At 36.5% G+C, this 19,118-nt stretch overlaps 1 protein-coding gene across 4 annotated transcripts in view; it reads left to right on the top strand.

Annotated features, from left to right (window-relative positions):
- LOC121877084 overlaps window positions 1-19,118 on the top strand; it is a 42,337-nt gene that overhangs the window by 7,745 nt on the left and 15,474 nt on the right. For 3 of the 4 annotated variants that reach the window (XM_042382725.1, XM_042382726.1, XM_042382724.1), the window contains exons 2-9: window positions 346-955; window positions 1,768-1,896; window positions 6,586-6,767; window positions 7,173-7,296; window positions 8,715-8,863; window positions 10,809-10,998; window positions 12,460-12,608; window positions 12,833-12,997. In XM_042382725.1, the coding sequence (XP_042238659.1) occupies window positions 905-955; window positions 1,768-1,896; window positions 6,586-6,767; window positions 7,173-7,296; window positions 8,715-8,863; window positions 10,809-10,998; window positions 12,460-12,608; window positions 12,833-12,997 (1,139 nt within the window). In that variant the 5' untranslated portion in view covers window positions 346-904. The remainder of the gene's footprint in view (window positions 1-345; window positions 956-1,767; window positions 1,897-6,585; window positions 6,768-7,172; window positions 7,297-8,714; window positions 8,864-10,808; window positions 10,999-12,459; window positions 12,609-12,832; window positions 12,998-19,118) is intronic. The other variant, XM_042382727.1, reaches the window with a different exon arrangement.

Here is a 19,118-nt window from a genome sequence, read left to right as displayed (position 1 = left end):
TAATAATAATAATATTTTTGCCCCAGGCCCCAATGTTGGTCATTGACCTGTGCTCTGGTGGGCTAATCCCATAAAAAACTTTTGTCTCATATCTGGAAATAAAAAAAATTTTTTGGCCTAATAGAAATAAGAACATACCGGTAATTGATTGTTTCATATCTGGAAGTTAACAATTTATTTTGGCCCGATAGAAATAAGAACATAATTGATTTTAAGAACAAGAAAATGTGTCATAAGTCAAAAGAAATAGATGTGAAGTGTTTTGAAATAATAATCTGTATGTTCCTGTTAATTTGCATGAAAAGAATACATGTTTTAAAGGTATTTAATTTTTTTAATGCACAGGCAAGAAAAGGGAAACTGACAAATTTGTGTGTGTAGAAAATACAAATTTTGGAACTACTGTACTGTAATTACAGTACAGATATGTCCTTCCAATATATTGTGTAAGAAGACAAAACTGTAGACTTTATAAAGAAGTGGAAATAACATGAGGCAAAATTGTGGTGGTTGAATGCAAATGTACAGTGAAGAGGAAAATAGAATATGAAATGACAGTTCTCTATTTACCCACAAGAATGTAAAGCATTAGGTTACTGACCCAGAAACAAGACTCGGGTAATCTGCTTTGTTGGTTGAAATTGTCAAGGCAGAGGCAGTCCTTAGACTCAGAGAAACATAGATATGGACAAAGTAATGAAACAGGTGCATAAAAAAAATTAACCACTGAGTCTCAAATCCTCTTCGCTCTTGGAAAAAAAAACGTCAAAGCCAAGACCTGAAAATGGTGGGTTAGTGAAGAAAGAAGACCATGGCTGTGTGTACTAAAATTTATTAAAAAAAAAAGAAAAGATTAGCCACATTACCAAGCGGATGATAAAGAACCAATAAAAAATTTGAAAACATGTCTGAAGAAGAATATGATAAGAGTGACTCGCCAAAGCAGGTCAAGAAGGTAGTATATGTACTGTTATTGAATATTTAGAATTTATATTTTGTTCTACATTAATTCATACCTGGAGCATGGCAGTATATAAATTAGATTTCCAAAAGGTTTAAGTTTGATTGCTACAGTCCATATGGATATACAGGGCATGCATTGTGTGTGTGTGTGTGTGTGTGTGTGTGTGTGTGTTTGTCACCCAAATACACAACACATAATGCAAAAAAAACCACCACCCATGCATATGCTGTTTACTAATATGCTCACATCTTGCATGTTTATATTACACATTAGCTCTACCTTAGGCTGCCCTGTGTAAGTCTCTTCCCCCCCCCCCACCCCCGCACCTGATGTCCCCTCTCCCTTACTTGACATCAATGCTTTCGCAGGTTCCCCCCCCACATGACACGAATGCTCCTGCAAGTTTCCCCCTCATGTCACTGATGCTCCTGTTAGTTCCCCTCAACATGACACCAATGCTCCTGCTAGTTCCCCCTCCCAAGCTATTATTCCTGCTAATTAGGTAATTATTTTCTTTAGATAATATTGAATAAGCCTTACACACTAACTTAGTCATGTTATTGAACATAAGCTTTTGGACCATAAGATATTCATTTTCTCCTCATTTTAACACCAAATTTTATAGCTTCTATTTGATCAGCAGGTTTTTTTTGGGTTACAATCCTAACATTACAGTAGTAACTCAGGTTCTAATGGTTAGGTTAATTGTCTAGTAATACTTCTGCCCATTTGTACTGCAAGCAGTGTTCCTCGACCATGTGATTCTACTGTATACTGTAATCATTCTGCTGCTGTTTTGACAGTTGAAGTCCACGATGGGGGACCAACCAAAGATTATGGTGTTCCGCCCAACCTGGGAGGAGTTCAAGGACTTCACTTCCTACATCACTTATATTGAGTCTCAGGGAGCTAATAAGGCTGGCTTGGCAAAGGTGAGAATTCCTATAAATGTTAATACAGTACAGTACTGTAATACATTGCTTTTGTACTTTATTGATTTATTTTCCCTAGTTTGTTCATTGCCTCCTCCCTTTCTTCTTGAGTGTGTGACCAAGTGAGAGATGAGAGATGTTTGGAGGATGAAGGGTGAAAGTGAAGAGACAGGGCTTATCTAGTGTATCTCTTCTTTTAACTGGCTTCTGCAAGATATCACTGTTGTCTTCACTGCAAAATATTATCTAGACCATACACCCTTTATCCTCCTAGTTCCCCCCACAATGTTGGCTGGACCTGAAATATGACTGCTTGTGGCTAAAGCATGCTACACACATTGAAACTTTTGCTGAGACTTGTTTATGCAAACAAAGTTGAACGTTTGAAGGGGAGATTTGTTGATTGTGCAATCCTTTTGCTCTGCTTATGCAAAAATCATGTCTGTACCAACTTTATCATCAATGTGTGACTGGGTAATTTTTTTAATTATTCCAAATAATTCACAACAGAGTTAATTGAGATTTACCGCACAGTGGAGTTTCATTAAAAAAAGGATTTTTTTTTCGTTTGTCACTTTGTTTTTAATCTCCAATTATTACCGGTATGTGTCTTGAGATATTCATTTGAACTAAATATTACTTGTATTAAAAATTTAAAATTAAAACACATGGTTTTTATTTAAAGTAGCTAGATAAGTATTTTATAGCCTTTATTAAACACTGGCAATCTTGGCAGGTAGCAGCTAGTTCCTGATAATTGCTTTTGTCAGCTATAGCGGTAGTGATAGTGAAAGAGTTACCAGATGAAATTTTTCCAAAGCATATTTATAGCAGGATTATCAAACATTACCATAATTAATCTTTGCTGTACTAGGGAAATAAAAAGGTAAATATTACAGTGATCAAGCACAAATAGATACAGGGGGTCCTCATTATACTGTAAGTGGCTTCGTACCTAAATGATCATATATTTGTGACCTACACGTAAAAAGTCCCCGCAGTTAAGAGGATTCTAAGGCTGAAATCCGTCAATCTTTGGGAGCAGTGTTTGAGAGATTAAAATTCCCACCCACCTACCATTCTCTTGAAATTCATCCTTCTCACCTGTGTTATGCATGCTCAGTACCAGTCACCTGTGTCCACAGGTATTATTTTGAAGTGCTCCAAAAACTATAATTTTCAATTTTGTTGTGTCTTTGGTGACATTGGTGGACTATTTTTGTAGCCGAAGCAAGGTGGCATAGTGGCTAAAAGGAAGCGTGGTAGCTGTGGGATGGACATGAAATTAGAAGTTACTTGTCGTAAGAAAAGTGGTGAGCATGTCTCATGAACCATTTTCACTGAACTGAGTGTGAGAGTGCCTAGTTAGGTAGCTTGCGTCTCGTCAACACATAAAACAATGTGTAATCAAGTGTTTAACAAATGTTTCCAAGGTGTGTGTGTGTGTGTGTGTATATATATATATATATATATATATATATATATATATATATATATATATATATATATATATATATATATATATATATATATATATATATATATATATACACATATATATATATATATATATATATATATATATATATATATATATATATATATATATATATACAGTGTCCTCGGTTAACTAACTCAATCCGCTCCAGAAGGTCGCTCGTTAACCGAAAAACCATTGTTTCAATGGGTTTTTGGGTAATTGGTTCCAGCTCACCGAAAATTTCCTAAATTCAACAAAAATGGTAGAAAAGTTCACTTACTTTGAGGTGTGTATGTAGAAGGCTCCTGGATGATGATGATGATGATGGGATTTAGAATGGGGGTGGAGGAGAAGGAAGAAGAGAAGGCATTGGGGTGGAAGAGAAGTCACCCCATGGTGCCATTTCACCCATAAAATTTTAGCTCTCTGGTTTAATTCAAGATTATTTTCTTTAAATCAACGCTGCACTGCATTATATATTGTCAATATATAAAATATATTTCAAAATGACCAATAATTTGCTTGGAAACACAGAAAAAAAGCGTTTAGTTGAAGAGAGTCTCAAGCAAGATGTTACCTCCAGTGAAAACAGAGAGAGACTGACGCCTGTTTGCTGTGTTAAGAGGCTGGATGCCGCGCATTAAACTAGTCACTTTACCTTCAATTTTGTTCAATAATTGTTAAAATTACTAAAAAATTGAATATTAAACTTTTAAAATTATTGAATAGTATAAACTTCTTGATATTTACCAAAATAGTAAGGAATTTAAGCCCTAGAACCGATTAATGTATTGGCGGACTGATACTAAAGCTGGTTGCCCGGTCAGTGCAAGCGAAAACATGTTGAGGTCGGTTCGTAAGAAGTTCGTTAACCGAATTGAAGATCCTTATGGAAGGCAGTTCGTTAATCGAAATTACGTTAACCGAGGTGTTCGTTAAACGAGGGGTCACTGTATATATATACATATATATGTATATATATATATTATGTATGTATATATATATATATATATATATATATATATATATATATATATATATATATATATATATATATATATATATATATATATATATATATATATATATATATATATATATAAATAAATAAATCAACACCTCACCCCGCCAAGATGTGAACCCACGATCTTATGACTGTGACCGGGGAACATTACCTCAACACCTTTATAAAATTAAACTTTGAGTCACTTACAATGTGATGGTCCCAATTAAGCCCTGTTCCTATTAATTCATATGGAAATTAATTCCCCCTTTATAAGTGGTTTCATTATCAGTGAGTTTTTTTTGGTCCCTATTGACCACTTATAACGAGGACCCCCTGTAACAGCTCTTTCTCTCCAGGAACATACTGTATTTGCCAGATGTAGAGGGAAAATGCACAATTTGGGTTTGTTTGGCCAGACAAATACAGTATGGGCAAAAACTGAGTGTGTAGCAAACTTGAAGTCAATAAATCACAGGTGCAGTGTACACAGGCTGAAGTGAGGTCACACATTGTTGCCTTACACCAGTGGTTCTCAACCTTTTTCACTCCGTTCCTCCCTTGAGGAATTTTCAACATCCTCGTGGCCTCCTTCATTCCCCCCCCCCCCATTCGGTCCTATCACCACTTGCAAAGGGATGACACACGGACACGTACTGAACAAGTCAGTTCAGCAGCTCGGTCCAGCGCCTGTCACACAGACAGGGACTGGACCTGTGAAATCTTAAATAATCCGTAAAAAAAAATAGCACCAGAGTATGTAAATATTAAAATTGTATTGTCGTTATGATTAAACAAAATGACAAAAAAGAATGAAAATTCTCTTCTGCCAAGTCAAAATAAGAAATACAAGTTTTGTTTAATTCAGACAACCAACATTATTTGGAAACGTACAATTTGTAACAGCTCGCCGTGGCTCCCCTAAATTCTTGCCGTGGCTCCCTTGGGGGCCATGGCAGCTACCAAACAGGGAGGTACTACCGCCTGGGAAGATATTGAAAGCATAATGTGTTGTTTAATGGTAGACCCTGCTGCCGCATGGCATCACGAAAATTGTGACCAAGTCCCAGGTTGCTGACCTGACTTTCTGCCTCATTTATACACAATTGCAGGATCTCAATTGTTTCTTACTATTGACAACTCAACATATATATTTTTTTCTCACTTTTGATTTTTTTTTGTATTTATTTTTATTATTACAGTATTATTATTATTATTATTATTGTTATTATTATTGTTATTATTATTATTATTATTATTATTATTATTATTATTAGTGTTATTATTATAAGTAGTAGTACTTTATTATTAAATTTTAAATGTTTTATTTTTTATTATAAATTTTATTTACTATGAATTATTACTACTACTATTACATTTTTGCCCCCCAGGCCCCGATGTGGGTCGGTGACCTGTGCCCGGGTGGGCTAATACCCGTAAAAAAAAGGGGGGTTGAAAATCACTGCCTTGCACCCTTGATGCAGTAAACCCTTGAAAGTCTGTTCAATTTGGGGGGAAAGGGGGTCCGGACTTTCCAATTGTCTGGAATCCCCCCCCAAAAAGGGGGGGGAGGTTCTGGGCACTAAGCAGCCACTCATTAGTGCCCCCCCTTCCCCCTTGATGACCCTTGAAATTTTAATGTGCAATAAATGTCGTGTATGTTTCCTTTTACTGTGCATGTTTCCTTAATTGTATATTGAAATAAAAATCCATATTATACAGTACTACAGTATATGATGTACGTTTTTCTATTTAATACTGTGTTATGTTATTTATGATGAAAAATACAGTACACTGTAAGAGGCTAATTATGATATAATAATGAATGAATTAAAACAAACTGGCAAATGAAGCAAGGCTAGCCTCCCCCTCTCACCCCCTCCCTCCAGCAAGTTTATACATCAAGTCATCTCGTGCCTATTAGCTCTCGTAAGGTCCATACTGTATTAAATCTGATTAGAGCACTGAACATATATATCACATATATATAGTTTATATACATATTATTGTAATAAAATATATTACTGGAATTGCATCACGAGGGATGGAGTATGTTCCTTGCAGCCCATTTGGTTCTACTGTATTTTAAATTCTGTGAACAGTTTATGTAAAGAGTTGTTGGGGTTGTTTCAGTTAGTTTCGTATTTCCCCAGAGAAAATCTGTGGTTGATGAAGTGGGTTCATAACAATTTTGTGATCATTGCAGATCATCCCACCGTCAGAATGGTGTCCCCGCAAGAGTGGGTATAACGTTGAAGCTCTGGACCTTACGATTCCAGCTCCCATTTGCCAGGTTGTGACTGGTAAACAGGGACTCTACCAACAGATTAACATTCAGAAAAAACCTATGACTGTTCAGGAATTCAATGAATTGGCCAACAATGACAGGTATGTTTAGAAAAAGGGGTAAATCACAATAATTAACCTTGCCATTTGACTTTTTCGGTAGCAGCCAAATAAAAATGTAGCGTGTCTCATGATTTCATGACATATTTGTACTGCCTAGTATTTCTGAATGACCCTTTGATGACGACAGTAACGAGTAAAGTACACTGTATGAAGAAAGGGGAAGTAAAAATTAAGGCAACAATTAGGAGAAAAATTTAGCTTTCTTTTATTAGGTGATGAGATTCACAATTAGGTGTTGATTAATTGTGGAAGAGGTAATGGAATCCCACATTGAGGAAATATATTTTTAGCAGGTCATAGAGTTTTGAAAATGAAAAATCACACAGAGTCAGGGAATGTTAAAAGAAGTGCAAAGAAGATGAATATATATTTACTTTTTTACAGGTATCGAACACCCAAACACTCTTCATACGAAGATTTGGAACGAAAATACTGGAAAAACATTACTTATGTTTCTCCAATATACGGGGCTGATGTTTCAGGCAGCATTACAGATCCTGATGTGAAGGTAACTAATATAAGTGCTTAAAAAAATAAAATATGTTACAACATTGATACTGTATAGTGTCAGTTTCAAATGGAGGAGACTGGCGTGAGTATGACCTGTTAACTGTTGCTCATTAGATTTTAAAAGCATGAAAATTTCTTTATTGAAGTCAAATTTAGGCCACCATGGTGATAGTCAGAGTTAATCCACCGGGTGGGGAACCTTGAGCTACAAGTTTGTAGTTAAACCCATTGTTGTCCAGTGAACTAGCTGCCTGACTACCAACTGTGGTGGCCTTGGTTTGAACCCGGCATCCAGAGGCGTAAATTGTGTACATTGATTTACTTGTGTAAATAACAGGTTCCGATATACCTGTACTGCATTGTATTCATACCACCATTGTGCAGAGAATCTGATTAAAAGCTGCCGAGTCAAATTCGTTAAAACTAGTATATATACAGTATTGTTTTGGATTATTTGGATGATCTGTTATGATCCTAAGATTTTGCATTTATTATACATTTAAGGTAGTTGAACTGGTGACCACTTTAGCGGACATAATATTTTTTTTGTCTTCATACCCTTCATCGTTATTCAGGTCTGATGGCCGTATGAAGTTGCTATTGTGTCTGATAACAGACACGTTTGGTTGTGTGCTTGAGTGTTCTTGAAATACTGTATTTGTGTATGTGCTGTGTGGTTTACATAAGTGTAAGGGAAGAGATTATAGGAATGTCAATATAAGTCGAGCTTGGGCCATATTAAGTGGTTACAGCATGCCTAGTATCTGTCTATTAGCTACTGATTTAAAAAGAAGTACAGTGAACCCTCGAAGCTCCGGACTAAAGGGGGAGGGACCACCTATCCGGAAAAGCTGATTGTCCGGATTTTCCGGCGAATAATAAATGATATAAAAAACAACAAAAATACAGTACTAATGTAGTGATAAACAAATTACCATATATAAACTATGCATTTATCTATGATAACATAATAACAAACATTGTATCATTACTAGAGTGAATGATATAATATTTCCACAAACAACAATTGTCAACTCTGTTTATGTTTCCCACCTCCTCGGACACCTGAGTCCAAGCAACTGACCGGTAAAGCAGTGCTTATGGGCCTAAAATGCTCTTTGCTCCGGTTTGGGAACGCTTCTTAGGGAAAATTCTAGGAGGCTTCTTTGCCCAGAACCCCCAAAATTTGTGTCTGGATCTTCGGGGGTTTACTGTATACCGAGTGATGAGAGTGTATAGGTTAAGCATGGTAGAGGGAAGAATGACAGAGGATATAAAGTTCCCCAGTAAAATATACTGTAGAAGGAAAAGATGCAAATTGGAGGTGGGTCATATATATATATATATATACTCTATATATATATTCTATATGCATGCAAGTACCTTATTGATCCATTCTCCACTGTAATTTTTCAGGAATGGAACATCAATAATTTGGGGTCAATATTGGATTATGTGAATGAGGACTATGGTATCAGCATCGATGGAGTTAATACAGCATACCTCTACTTTGGTATGTGGAAGACCACATTTGCTTGGCACACAGAAGACATGGATTTGTATAGGTAATTGTCTTGAGTTAATATCTTATATGTTTTCCAATGTGTATTAGGGTGGACTTGACCATCACCATTAAATTTGCTGATGCAGAGTTATCCCTTTACTTCTTTATATTTAAAGTAGTCCCTAACTTTGCTCTTACAGGTATAAAGTTAGCTACCCTTTAATTTTTCCAGGGATGAGTTTCAAAGTTTCTTGATAGCCCAAATGGAATTTTTTTTTAAGTACAGTAATTCCTCAATAAACTGGACTAATTAGGACAGACCCCGGTGTGAAAAATACGAAAGTCGCAAAAAAAAAAGAAGAATTATGGGGTCTTGACATAACACTGCTTATCTGGACTATTTCAAGAAAATCAGATGATGTTATATTGTAATGTTATTACTGCACTTCAACAGCTAAGGTCTTTTAAGTGCATAACATGTTAAGTAAAACAGGTAATCAACACTAAAAATATGAGATAGAACTCTGGGTTGAAAATCAGGCTTGTTTTGATATTAACAACGGTTTTCACGGAGATGATTGTTTTGTACTGTGAAATGTTGTATGTAAGTAACCATGATATATATATATATATATATATATATATATATATATATATATATATATATATATATATATATATATATATATATATATATATATATATATATATATATATATATATATATATATATATATATATATATATATATATATATATATATATATATATATATATATATATACACATACATACATACATACATACAGTGAACCTTCACTTTACGCGGTCAATTGAACCCACGGCAGCCCGCGTAAAGTGAGAAACGTTAAACTGTACAACATAACATATGGGATTAATTGAAATAGAGACCGGGCTGACCCCCAAACTCCAATTTTTCAGACACAATACCTACGTTGTAGTAAAAATAAGTAATTAATTTTATGATGGTATGCACACACAATTAATAATTAAGAGAAATATCAATATTAGGTTTTTTAACACTTACACTAGTAGAAAAGATGGCTGGGCACGCGGGGATGGGGGGTTGGTTCCGAGGCAGAGGGCAGATTATTGGCCCTCGCCTGTATCAATTGTATCACTATCCACCACAGAGGCTTGCAGGGCATCTTTGTCAAACCCCTCAAAGTCCATATAAGTCCATATCCTCACTATCATTATCACTATCACTGACTTGGGCCGGCTGTGGTGGGTGGCAGGTGAAGAACTCAGCAATGTTTTGATGACTGGGCGACCTTGTGCGCACCCTGCTCGCGCCGCTCTCTGCGTAAAAGGGTACACACTCCGCGGAAAGTGAGCATTCCGGTTTCGGCAGGGTACCACGTAAACGTGGAAACGCATAAAGCGGGGGTTTACTGTATATACACACACACACACACACACGCACGCACGCTTTTCACGACATGTTTTCAGCACATAGTAAATGGTATTGTAGTGTATTTTTCTGCACTTAATAAATAATATTGTCGTGTAATGTGCATCTCCATTCAGGTATTCCTTGGTGTATTCATTAATCAGTTGTCTAAGTGTACAAGTAGCCAAATCTAGCCATCATGTATCACTCAAAGGGAATAAATAATGTTGTTAGAAAGATAATTCCATATCAAATAATATACAGTAAGTTGTAGTGGCTGTTGTAAGCTATTGTGCTGAAAGCTTTCTTAGGAGTCCATCCTGAGTGAATGTCTTCTGATATAGCTTATCCTTTTATTTTCAAGTTAAATTACAAATGATATAATATTTTATATTTTTTAATTGAAGATGTTATATTAGTCATGATGAATCGTGCACTATAAGGCTGATCCTAAGATAATGCACATATAGCAAATTCAGGTCTTATCATTGGTTAGTCACAGGTGAATGTCACATTGGTATATTTGATACCGTTTGTGGTATTCTTTCTATGCGTTTATTAGATAACCTGTTAATATGTTTTTATTTTTCAGCATTAACTACCTTCATTTTGGATCACCCAAGACCTGGTACGCCATACCGCCAGAGCATGGACGTAGGTTGGAACGATTGGCTAACGGCTTTTTTCCCAATTCGTTTAAAGCGTGTCCTGCTTATCTGCGCCACAAGATGTCTCTGATGTCTCCGCAAATTCTCAAACAATATTCCATCCCGTATGACAAGGTTTGTTTATTGATGAGCAGATACGAGAATATTTTCTTACCCTTATCAGTTACCGTTGATCTTTTAATATGAAGTTCTGTACTGTAATTGTAAGTGCATTTGTACGGAAGCTGAGGGATTTATCATTCATGATCACTCACTTTTAGTTCTTAACCATTTCAGCAAACCTTTACATTGATACATTACTGTATTACTTACTTTGGCGCTTACAACCTAACTCAGCTCAGTGATAGAAGGATAGGTTTCTGCAGTTATATAACCACCTACCAACAAAAGTTAATATACTCTGCAGGTGGTAAATTTTTGCTGTTCAAGGATAGAGAATTAAATTATGCATTTTTTTTTTTTTTTTTTTGGTAAGAGTGCTTAAAAAACTTACTACTATTTTGGTGTGGGGATGGTGGAGCCACGTGTGGTGGGAGACCTCCATTTTATCAACACTATAAGTAATATTATTTGTGAGTTTGGAGAACAGTTTTGGCTCTCCCCATGATGATATTCTATAGCTTAATATTTATATAAAGGTTTTCTTGGAGTGTTATGTCATATTGAAGAGTTATTTATTAGCTTGCTTGTATGAGGTGTTCAAGAACTTATGCCTTACCCCTGACATCATAATCATTGTTGTTGGCATTTACGTCTGAGTAGTCATATTTCTGTAATGCAACATTGTACACTACTACTACCAGACTTAGTCACCTCTAAAAATTGTCACTGACCTTTTTATTTTGTAGAAGTATTGGACATGTTGTGTTTTTTTTCCTATGTATCTACTTGTGCTCAATTTACCAGACATCTTATGTATTATAATCAAAGGATACCCTGTTTCCTCTTGGAAAAGTAGGTCAATGGGACTTATTTTTTAAGAAATATGGGTAACATTACTTGACCCACTCTGGTTCTGCACCAATGCAGCATGTTAGTCACCAGCTTTCTTGAGATTGTTTATCTAATGTTATCACATATTATAGAAAATAGGTCATGTGACTTCTAAGAGTTCATGTAAGTGCAAGACATGGGTATGATCATCTCATGATATCTTGACACCACTTTCCAGCTTAGGTAATTGACTTTTCTTGGAATATAGGTCACATTAAATCTTAAGTCCAGCAATCACTGTGCAGCAAGATAACTTGCTGGTGTTGTCAAATTTGCTCTAAATAATTAATCAACCAATGACATCTCAGTTACCTACTTGAAAGAAATTGTCCAATGAAGCAAATGCTTTATCTGGTGCAATTTGTTGTCTATAAACAACTCTTAGTTATTTGTACCATAACAACACACATCCTTTACTGCATTGATAGTGAATGAAAGGATAATGTGTGTCCGTGTGTATTGTCTTTATGCCAGCCATACTGCATTATAGTGGGGAAAGGTATTAAAGAATGTACTAAAAGTTGGGTTGTAACTTGTACTGTATAATGCAGCATACATTACAGCTATACAATCTATTTTCAGATCACACAGGAGGCTGGACACATCATGATCACTTTCCCATATGGCTACCATGCTGGGTTTAACCATGGATTCAACTGTGCTGAGTCAACCAATTTTGCCATGCCAAGATGGGTAGAGTATGGCAAGAGAGCTACCCAATGCCAGTGCCGGTAGGTGTGAAGAGAAGAAAGTTTATAACTTATAAACATAGATTTACTTGGTGTATAGTGATCATAGATGTAGTCTAAGCTCATAGGTATTTTGTACATAACTGTATTTACAAATGTTTTATAATGTTGAGGACACACTATCTTTAGAGGAATTGTTCTAACTACAGATGTTTACAAATACTTGATTTGTTTCATGTTCATAAACTTTTTTTTTATGTTGACAGTGGTGACATGGTGAAGATCTCCATGGACACATTTGTGAAGCGGTTTCAACCAGAGCGATATGAACTTTGGTTAGCTGGCAAGGATATTGGTCCTCACCCAGAAGATCCTTCTCGGTCCTCAGCTGCCGCCCAGCCCTCCATAAATGACGTGCTTTGCAACAAAAAGTGAGTAGATCTTTTCAATCTTCTTTAAGCAAGACAAAGTTATGTGTAGCTCACCAGGTAGCTTATGCCAGATTTCTGTGTCCATGTGCCCTGTAATTACTTTTGCTGTACTTTGTTATTAGTAACCTTTCTTCAATTGAGGCGCTCCCATTGATAGTGACGAATCAACCAATGGCGCCCAAATCAGATCCTTGTTTCAACAGGAAGCCCGACTATGTTTTTACCCAAAACGGTTTATTCGTCATCCTTCCGTCATCAATGGGAGCGCCTCAATGTATCCTTGATAATTGCTCCTTATGACAGTATGTGTATTGAACTTTACTTTATGGTTATAAGTCTCTCTTGGCCAGGGTTGCAAATGATTTCGATCAAATGAATTAAATTAGCCCAATTTTTAATTTTGGTATCATAAATGAATGTGTTCATATTTCGGTAAAGCCTCGAATAACGACGGTAATGTGTCCTCCGATATTGCAGTGTAAGGTGAATCATCGTATCGTGAATCCTTAATTGCCATTTAAATAAAGCAACACTAATGAGATGCATTTCAAACTCTGACTTTTTCATATATTTTGTTTGGCTTTTTACCCTTTTTTCCCCCAAAGCAATAGAATTAATGAAAAATGCAAACTATATTCTTTAAATAATGTTCATGAATGCACCTTATACGGTATAAATGAATAATAATATGGTCACAAGAGTAGATGGGACGTTATTGTTTTCATTATTGTTTACACCCGGGATGATGGTTCTATATAAGAAACAAGAAAATAAGACCCTGGTTGTAGCTGGAGTAAAATTAATGTAAAAAAATGAATATAAGTTTTCAGTTATGTTATTTAATGTTAATAAATGGAACAATAGAAGTAGCTAACCACTAATGGCAAAGAAAAAAAGCGAGATGGATTGAGAAGGCCAAAGTATACATGCGCACTCAAGGAAACTGTGTCATTTATCTTATTAAGAATATGTACAAAAGATTCATTATTGTTTATTACTGAATATGTGTTCAATTGAATTAATCATTATACAGGCAGTCCCCGACTTACGACGGGGTTAGGGACCTAAATCCAGGTCGTAAGTCGAATTGGTTGAAAATGTGAAAATAATACATAGAAAATCTAAAATGGGTGTCTATTTTTCTTCTCAGCACCACAAAACTGTCACTTTTAAGCTTGCCAGCCATTTTAAAGGGAATTACCAAAAAAAATTTTGTCAGTATACACAGCGCAATCACTAACGTTGGGGCTCGAAAATACGTAATTTTACAAAATTTGGGTACGACTGAGGCGGTCGTATGTCCGGATGGTCGTAAGTCGAGGAGTACCTGTATATGCGAAATGAACAATATAATTCATTAATACTACGTAGATTATTAAAACACAAAAGGAGATGAGACGGCTTTGTTGTTGTCAGTGTTTACATCCAAGATGTCAGTTATCCACCTCTAAATTAACCAGGGTCTTAAATATGAATCGTTGTTAGTAGAACCGTCGTTATCGGAGGCTTTACTGTACATACATTTTAACACCTCTTCAACATTCATAATAAATCATTGACTAAAAATAGCTTCTGTGACTAGAAAATGCTTAAGAAATTATTTTGAATCAAGTCAAATTTGGTAGTGAAGTGATTTGTTTGCTTCTTTTATTATCAAATTGTCTGAAGTATAAGTGTATCGGCTATTAATTTAATTTATCTCTGTAAGAGCTTGCTTCAAATTACAAGAACAGAGGAATTCAAGCTTTCTTTATCTGATCTAAATACAATGCTGCATAAGAAACAGCTTTATTCATTGGAATTGTTTATGTTTTTTCACATCTAATTGTTTTCTGTACACTTGTGATTTCATAATGACATTTTTTACATGAATTAAATTAGTGTCTCGTCATAAATGATTTATGACGTGCTTTTTTCCAACTCTGCCCTTAGTACAAAGGAATTCTTCATTAGTAGAGAGGCACATGCTTACTCTGTGCTTGCCTCTTTGCATGGTCATGTGCATTACTCATTTATTGGTGATCAGAACAGATTGAACCTCCCATTTTAATCCACTTACAGGCCTGTGTTATCCTTGGCTATAAATTTATCCCCTGCATGCCACTTTGTGTTGGCTCCTTTTTACCACTTTTTAAAATGTCAATATTAACAGCTACCGTAAACCATCGATAGCTCGGCACCTATGGGGCTCTGGCCTTGCTTAGTTATCCCAAATTCCGACTTATCGAGGCACTTCCCTCCTACAAAAACACAAAAATAAAATATTATCAACCCATGAAGCATCATAGTAGGTGACACAGATGCATGGTAGGTGACACAGAGGCGTGGTAGGTGGTGCAGGTGGCCAAATATGCTGAGATTTTCCCTGATAATTTTGCACATCTCTGCATTTCTCGAGTAATACTAATATATTCCGATACCATATCCACGCCGAGTTATTTGAAATACCAAATTATCAAATGCCGAGCTATCGAGGGTTTACTGTACTGCTGCTTGCATGCTTTAATTTCTGAGGACAGACTTGTTCGGTGAATTTCATTGATCTTTTAAGTTTTTGCTTATGTTTGTTTTTCAGTAATGTTAAGATGATATGTTTCTTCAGTCAATAAATGTTTTTTCTTGTCACAATGCTTGCTTTTGCTTTGTTTATTTGCATACACAGGCTTTGGTGTGATTAGGCTTTGCATGTGCTGTTAGCTAACAATAGTCCCCTGCAGGCATGCTTGTAAGTGTGGAAGCCGTGATGTTAACAGCCATGGAGGGAAGGGATGGCAGCAGATGGGGTCTGACTCTCCCAACTGCTGCCGAGAGGCCAGATGGCTCCATGAACTTGGGACTGTGGCTATTGGGCTGGACGAAGTAGCCACACTCCATCTGTCCCTTCCTCCTGCTGTCTCTCTCCGTCCCATCTCTCCCACCCCAATTGTTCCACCCATCCCAGCCTACCTGCCATTTACTCTATACCCAGAGGAAGTGCCCAAACCTGATAAGGTGGTACCTGACTATCCCACATTCTTTCCTACCCCCACTCCCTCTCCAGGTCTCAGACCTCTGATTGGTTACCAGTGTTCAACGTGTAACAAATTTATCACAAGAAGTGCATTTGGCATGCACTTAAAAGACCACACAAGAAATAAAGTGCCCACAGAACATTATTGTTCTTTCTGTGACAAATATTATTCAACATACATGAACTTAAGCAAACACTTTAAGAAGCTACATCCAGGTGAAAACATTAGTAAACCAGTTAAACCTCGTGTGAAACATCTAGAGCCTCCCCAATGCTCCCCCTCTAGTGATTATGGCAGCCTTAGTCCAGTATCTTTGTCTGGACCTTTATCCCCCTCCTCACCACCTACTTCCCTCCTGCCACCTCTGGACTCTTCTATTATCTCATTACACACTGATATACCTACACTAAAAGGAAACAAGTATTTAGTCACCCAGAATTATACCATTAACAGGAAAGAAACTGTTCAGCAAATTAAAGTTAAGTTGTATTCATGCTCTGAAAATATAGATCCTGATATGTTTGCTTTAGCCGAGTCTTGCATACGACCATCACTTAGTGGGTCGGTGATCACTGCGTCACGTGACCCAGAATTGGGTACTTGTGTATCTATCATAGATGAAAAAAAATGTGAAAAGGCTAAATTAACCCCAGGTACACATTTGATTTGCTTAAATCAATCGCAGAGCAAAGCTGCTGGCATAGGATGTCATTGTATCAGAGTAGCTCCTTTGCTTAGCAAGAACGTAACCCCAGATCATTCTAGTCATGTTAGCTCACCACCACACAGCAAGGCAGTGAGGTCGAAGGATCTAGTTTGCTTAACCCCACCACACCGCAAACTAGTGACTCCAGAAGAGTGTTTAGTGTGCTTAACTTCACCACACAACAGAAATATATGCCCAGATCATTCACTTCATCTAACACCAACACACCGTAAAATAGTCAGTCCAGATTATTCCATTCATGTTACCCCATTACACACCAAAGCAGCAAGCCTAGAAGACAATTTAATTCGTTTAACTCCACCTCACAGTAAAACAATTGATCTGTCTGCAACTACTGATGAGTATGACTCTCAACAACCACTTGACTTGAGTTGCTCAGGAGATTTGCACTTTGGTTTTCCAGCAACTGCTATTGAGGACATTGAGGGTGACATAATTGAACCATATGTTGAAGTTAAACGAGAAGACGTAGAGAAGGTTGCCAAGGATGCCATTGTTGATCAGGTTGAAAAGTCCTGTAAACCAGAAATTCCAACAGATTCAAGAAATTTGTCCCTTACATTTGATTATGTAAATATAAAAGCTGAAGAATTACCAGTTATGAAAACACAAGTTGAAAAAGAAATAATTCTAAATGATGAATGTGATTTGTCTGATGAGAGAGAAGAAAAAAAAGAGTTCTTGAATATAAGTAAAGAAAATGGAAATTTCAAGGCACCATCTTTAAAGGAAATTTACTGGGATCTACTTCTTGAAGTAAAGGAAGAAGACTATGGAGTAGGTGACAAGATATCATGCAAGAAGGTAGCCTACGAAGACATTGTATCAGTAACACCTGAGCATTTTACTTATGCTACTCTTGCAACTCCTCCCAAAGATAAGAGTGAATGGGAAGACCATTTTGATCATGAGTGTGATGGGCAGCTGTGTTCTCTGTGTGGTATATTTTGGAAACACATAAAATCAAGAGATGAAGGAGATGATACTGACATAGAGTCAGTTGACATGGAACTGGCATCTTTATGTTCCTCAAACACTGACTCTGCTACAGAGATGGAAGCAACGGTACTGCCGTCAGATAGTGAAGCAGAAGAGCAAGGGAATCATGTTGCTCAACACAGTGTTGCAGGTTTTAGTAAGACTTATCCTGTAATTCATCATACCCTGCCAAGCACAAAAAAATTAAGTTTACGAAAGAGAGAGTCATTGTCAATGCGATTTAAACAGCGGAGTCTTCCAGTAAAGAGGAAGAGAAATGCACAAAGGAGAAAAAAAAAGATAACCAGGAAGACAGGTGTGGTTCTCTTAGAGGATGGACACTGTGATAGTTCAATGGGACTACCGTATGATTTTGAGTCCCACACAGACAATGGTGAAATGACCCCCTTCACGCATTGGCCTAGATATTGGCCAATGATGATGATGCCACCACATTTTGACCAATCTATGAATGCTAGAACTGGATTTGACAAATATCTCAGATCTGATGGGACATCAATTCCACAGTGGTTATTAGGAGTGCAACCTTTATGTTTACCTCTTGGCTGTAACTGGATGCAGAGTGCAGGTGTAAAAGACCAAACTAATAATAGTTCACTTTTGGAAAGCTGCATTTCAGCATCTTCAGTGTCACCTGAGATGCCTTCACAATGACATTTGTTAAAGGGGGATAGAGTCAATATGCAGTGATATGATATTACACAAAATTACAAGAGCTACTGCTTATTTTTTTCACTCGTACCCCATGAGGAGACAGCAGTAAATGACCCCAAATGCTTTAAGAGAAAGATATTGTGCAACTCAATGCTTGTGGATTTCCTATCCACACCTTGATCAAGGGCAGAACACTAAAGGACCTTTAAAGCCAAGCACAAATCTCTGAACCACTCTTGTCATGACATGCGGAAAATTATCAGAAACTATTAGATGTGATGTCATATTAAGATAAGATCTTCTCCTCAGAAAGGTTATAAGATCATCGCTGCATATATGTTCAGTGATCTTCATATTCATTTGTACTTTTTTGAAAACTAATCCATGTCATACTTCATGTACTCTACAAATTCAGTCGAGGTTTATTTTTTATGCTAATGTTCTGGGAACCCAAGAAATAAGAAGAGGTTTTCTTTCTTCCTGTGTAAAACCTTGTCTCAACGAATTGCATTTTATTTTACTATTTTATTTTATCGTTTTTAGTCTGGTTTGCTCCCAGTGTCCCTTCAAGTAGGGCACATACAGCTACATACCATATATCTCTGTTGCTTACTGCCAAAATCAGTTCTTCTCTTCTTTACCAAACATATAAGCGTATTTGATTTGTAAATGTACTTTTCTTGAAAGTATGTGTTGTCTATTCTTAATGAGAATTAATCTTTATTTAATT

This window comes from Homarus americanus, unplaced genomic scaffold (assembly GCF_018991925.1).
Source record: "Homarus americanus isolate GMGI-L3 unplaced genomic scaffold, GMGI_Hamer_2.0 scaffold19244, whole genome shotgun sequence".
In the NCBI taxonomy this organism is placed as follows: domain Eukaryota; kingdom Metazoa; phylum Arthropoda; class Malacostraca; order Decapoda; family Nephropidae; genus Homarus; species Homarus americanus.
This window is presented reverse-complemented; position numbering and strand designations above follow the sequence as displayed.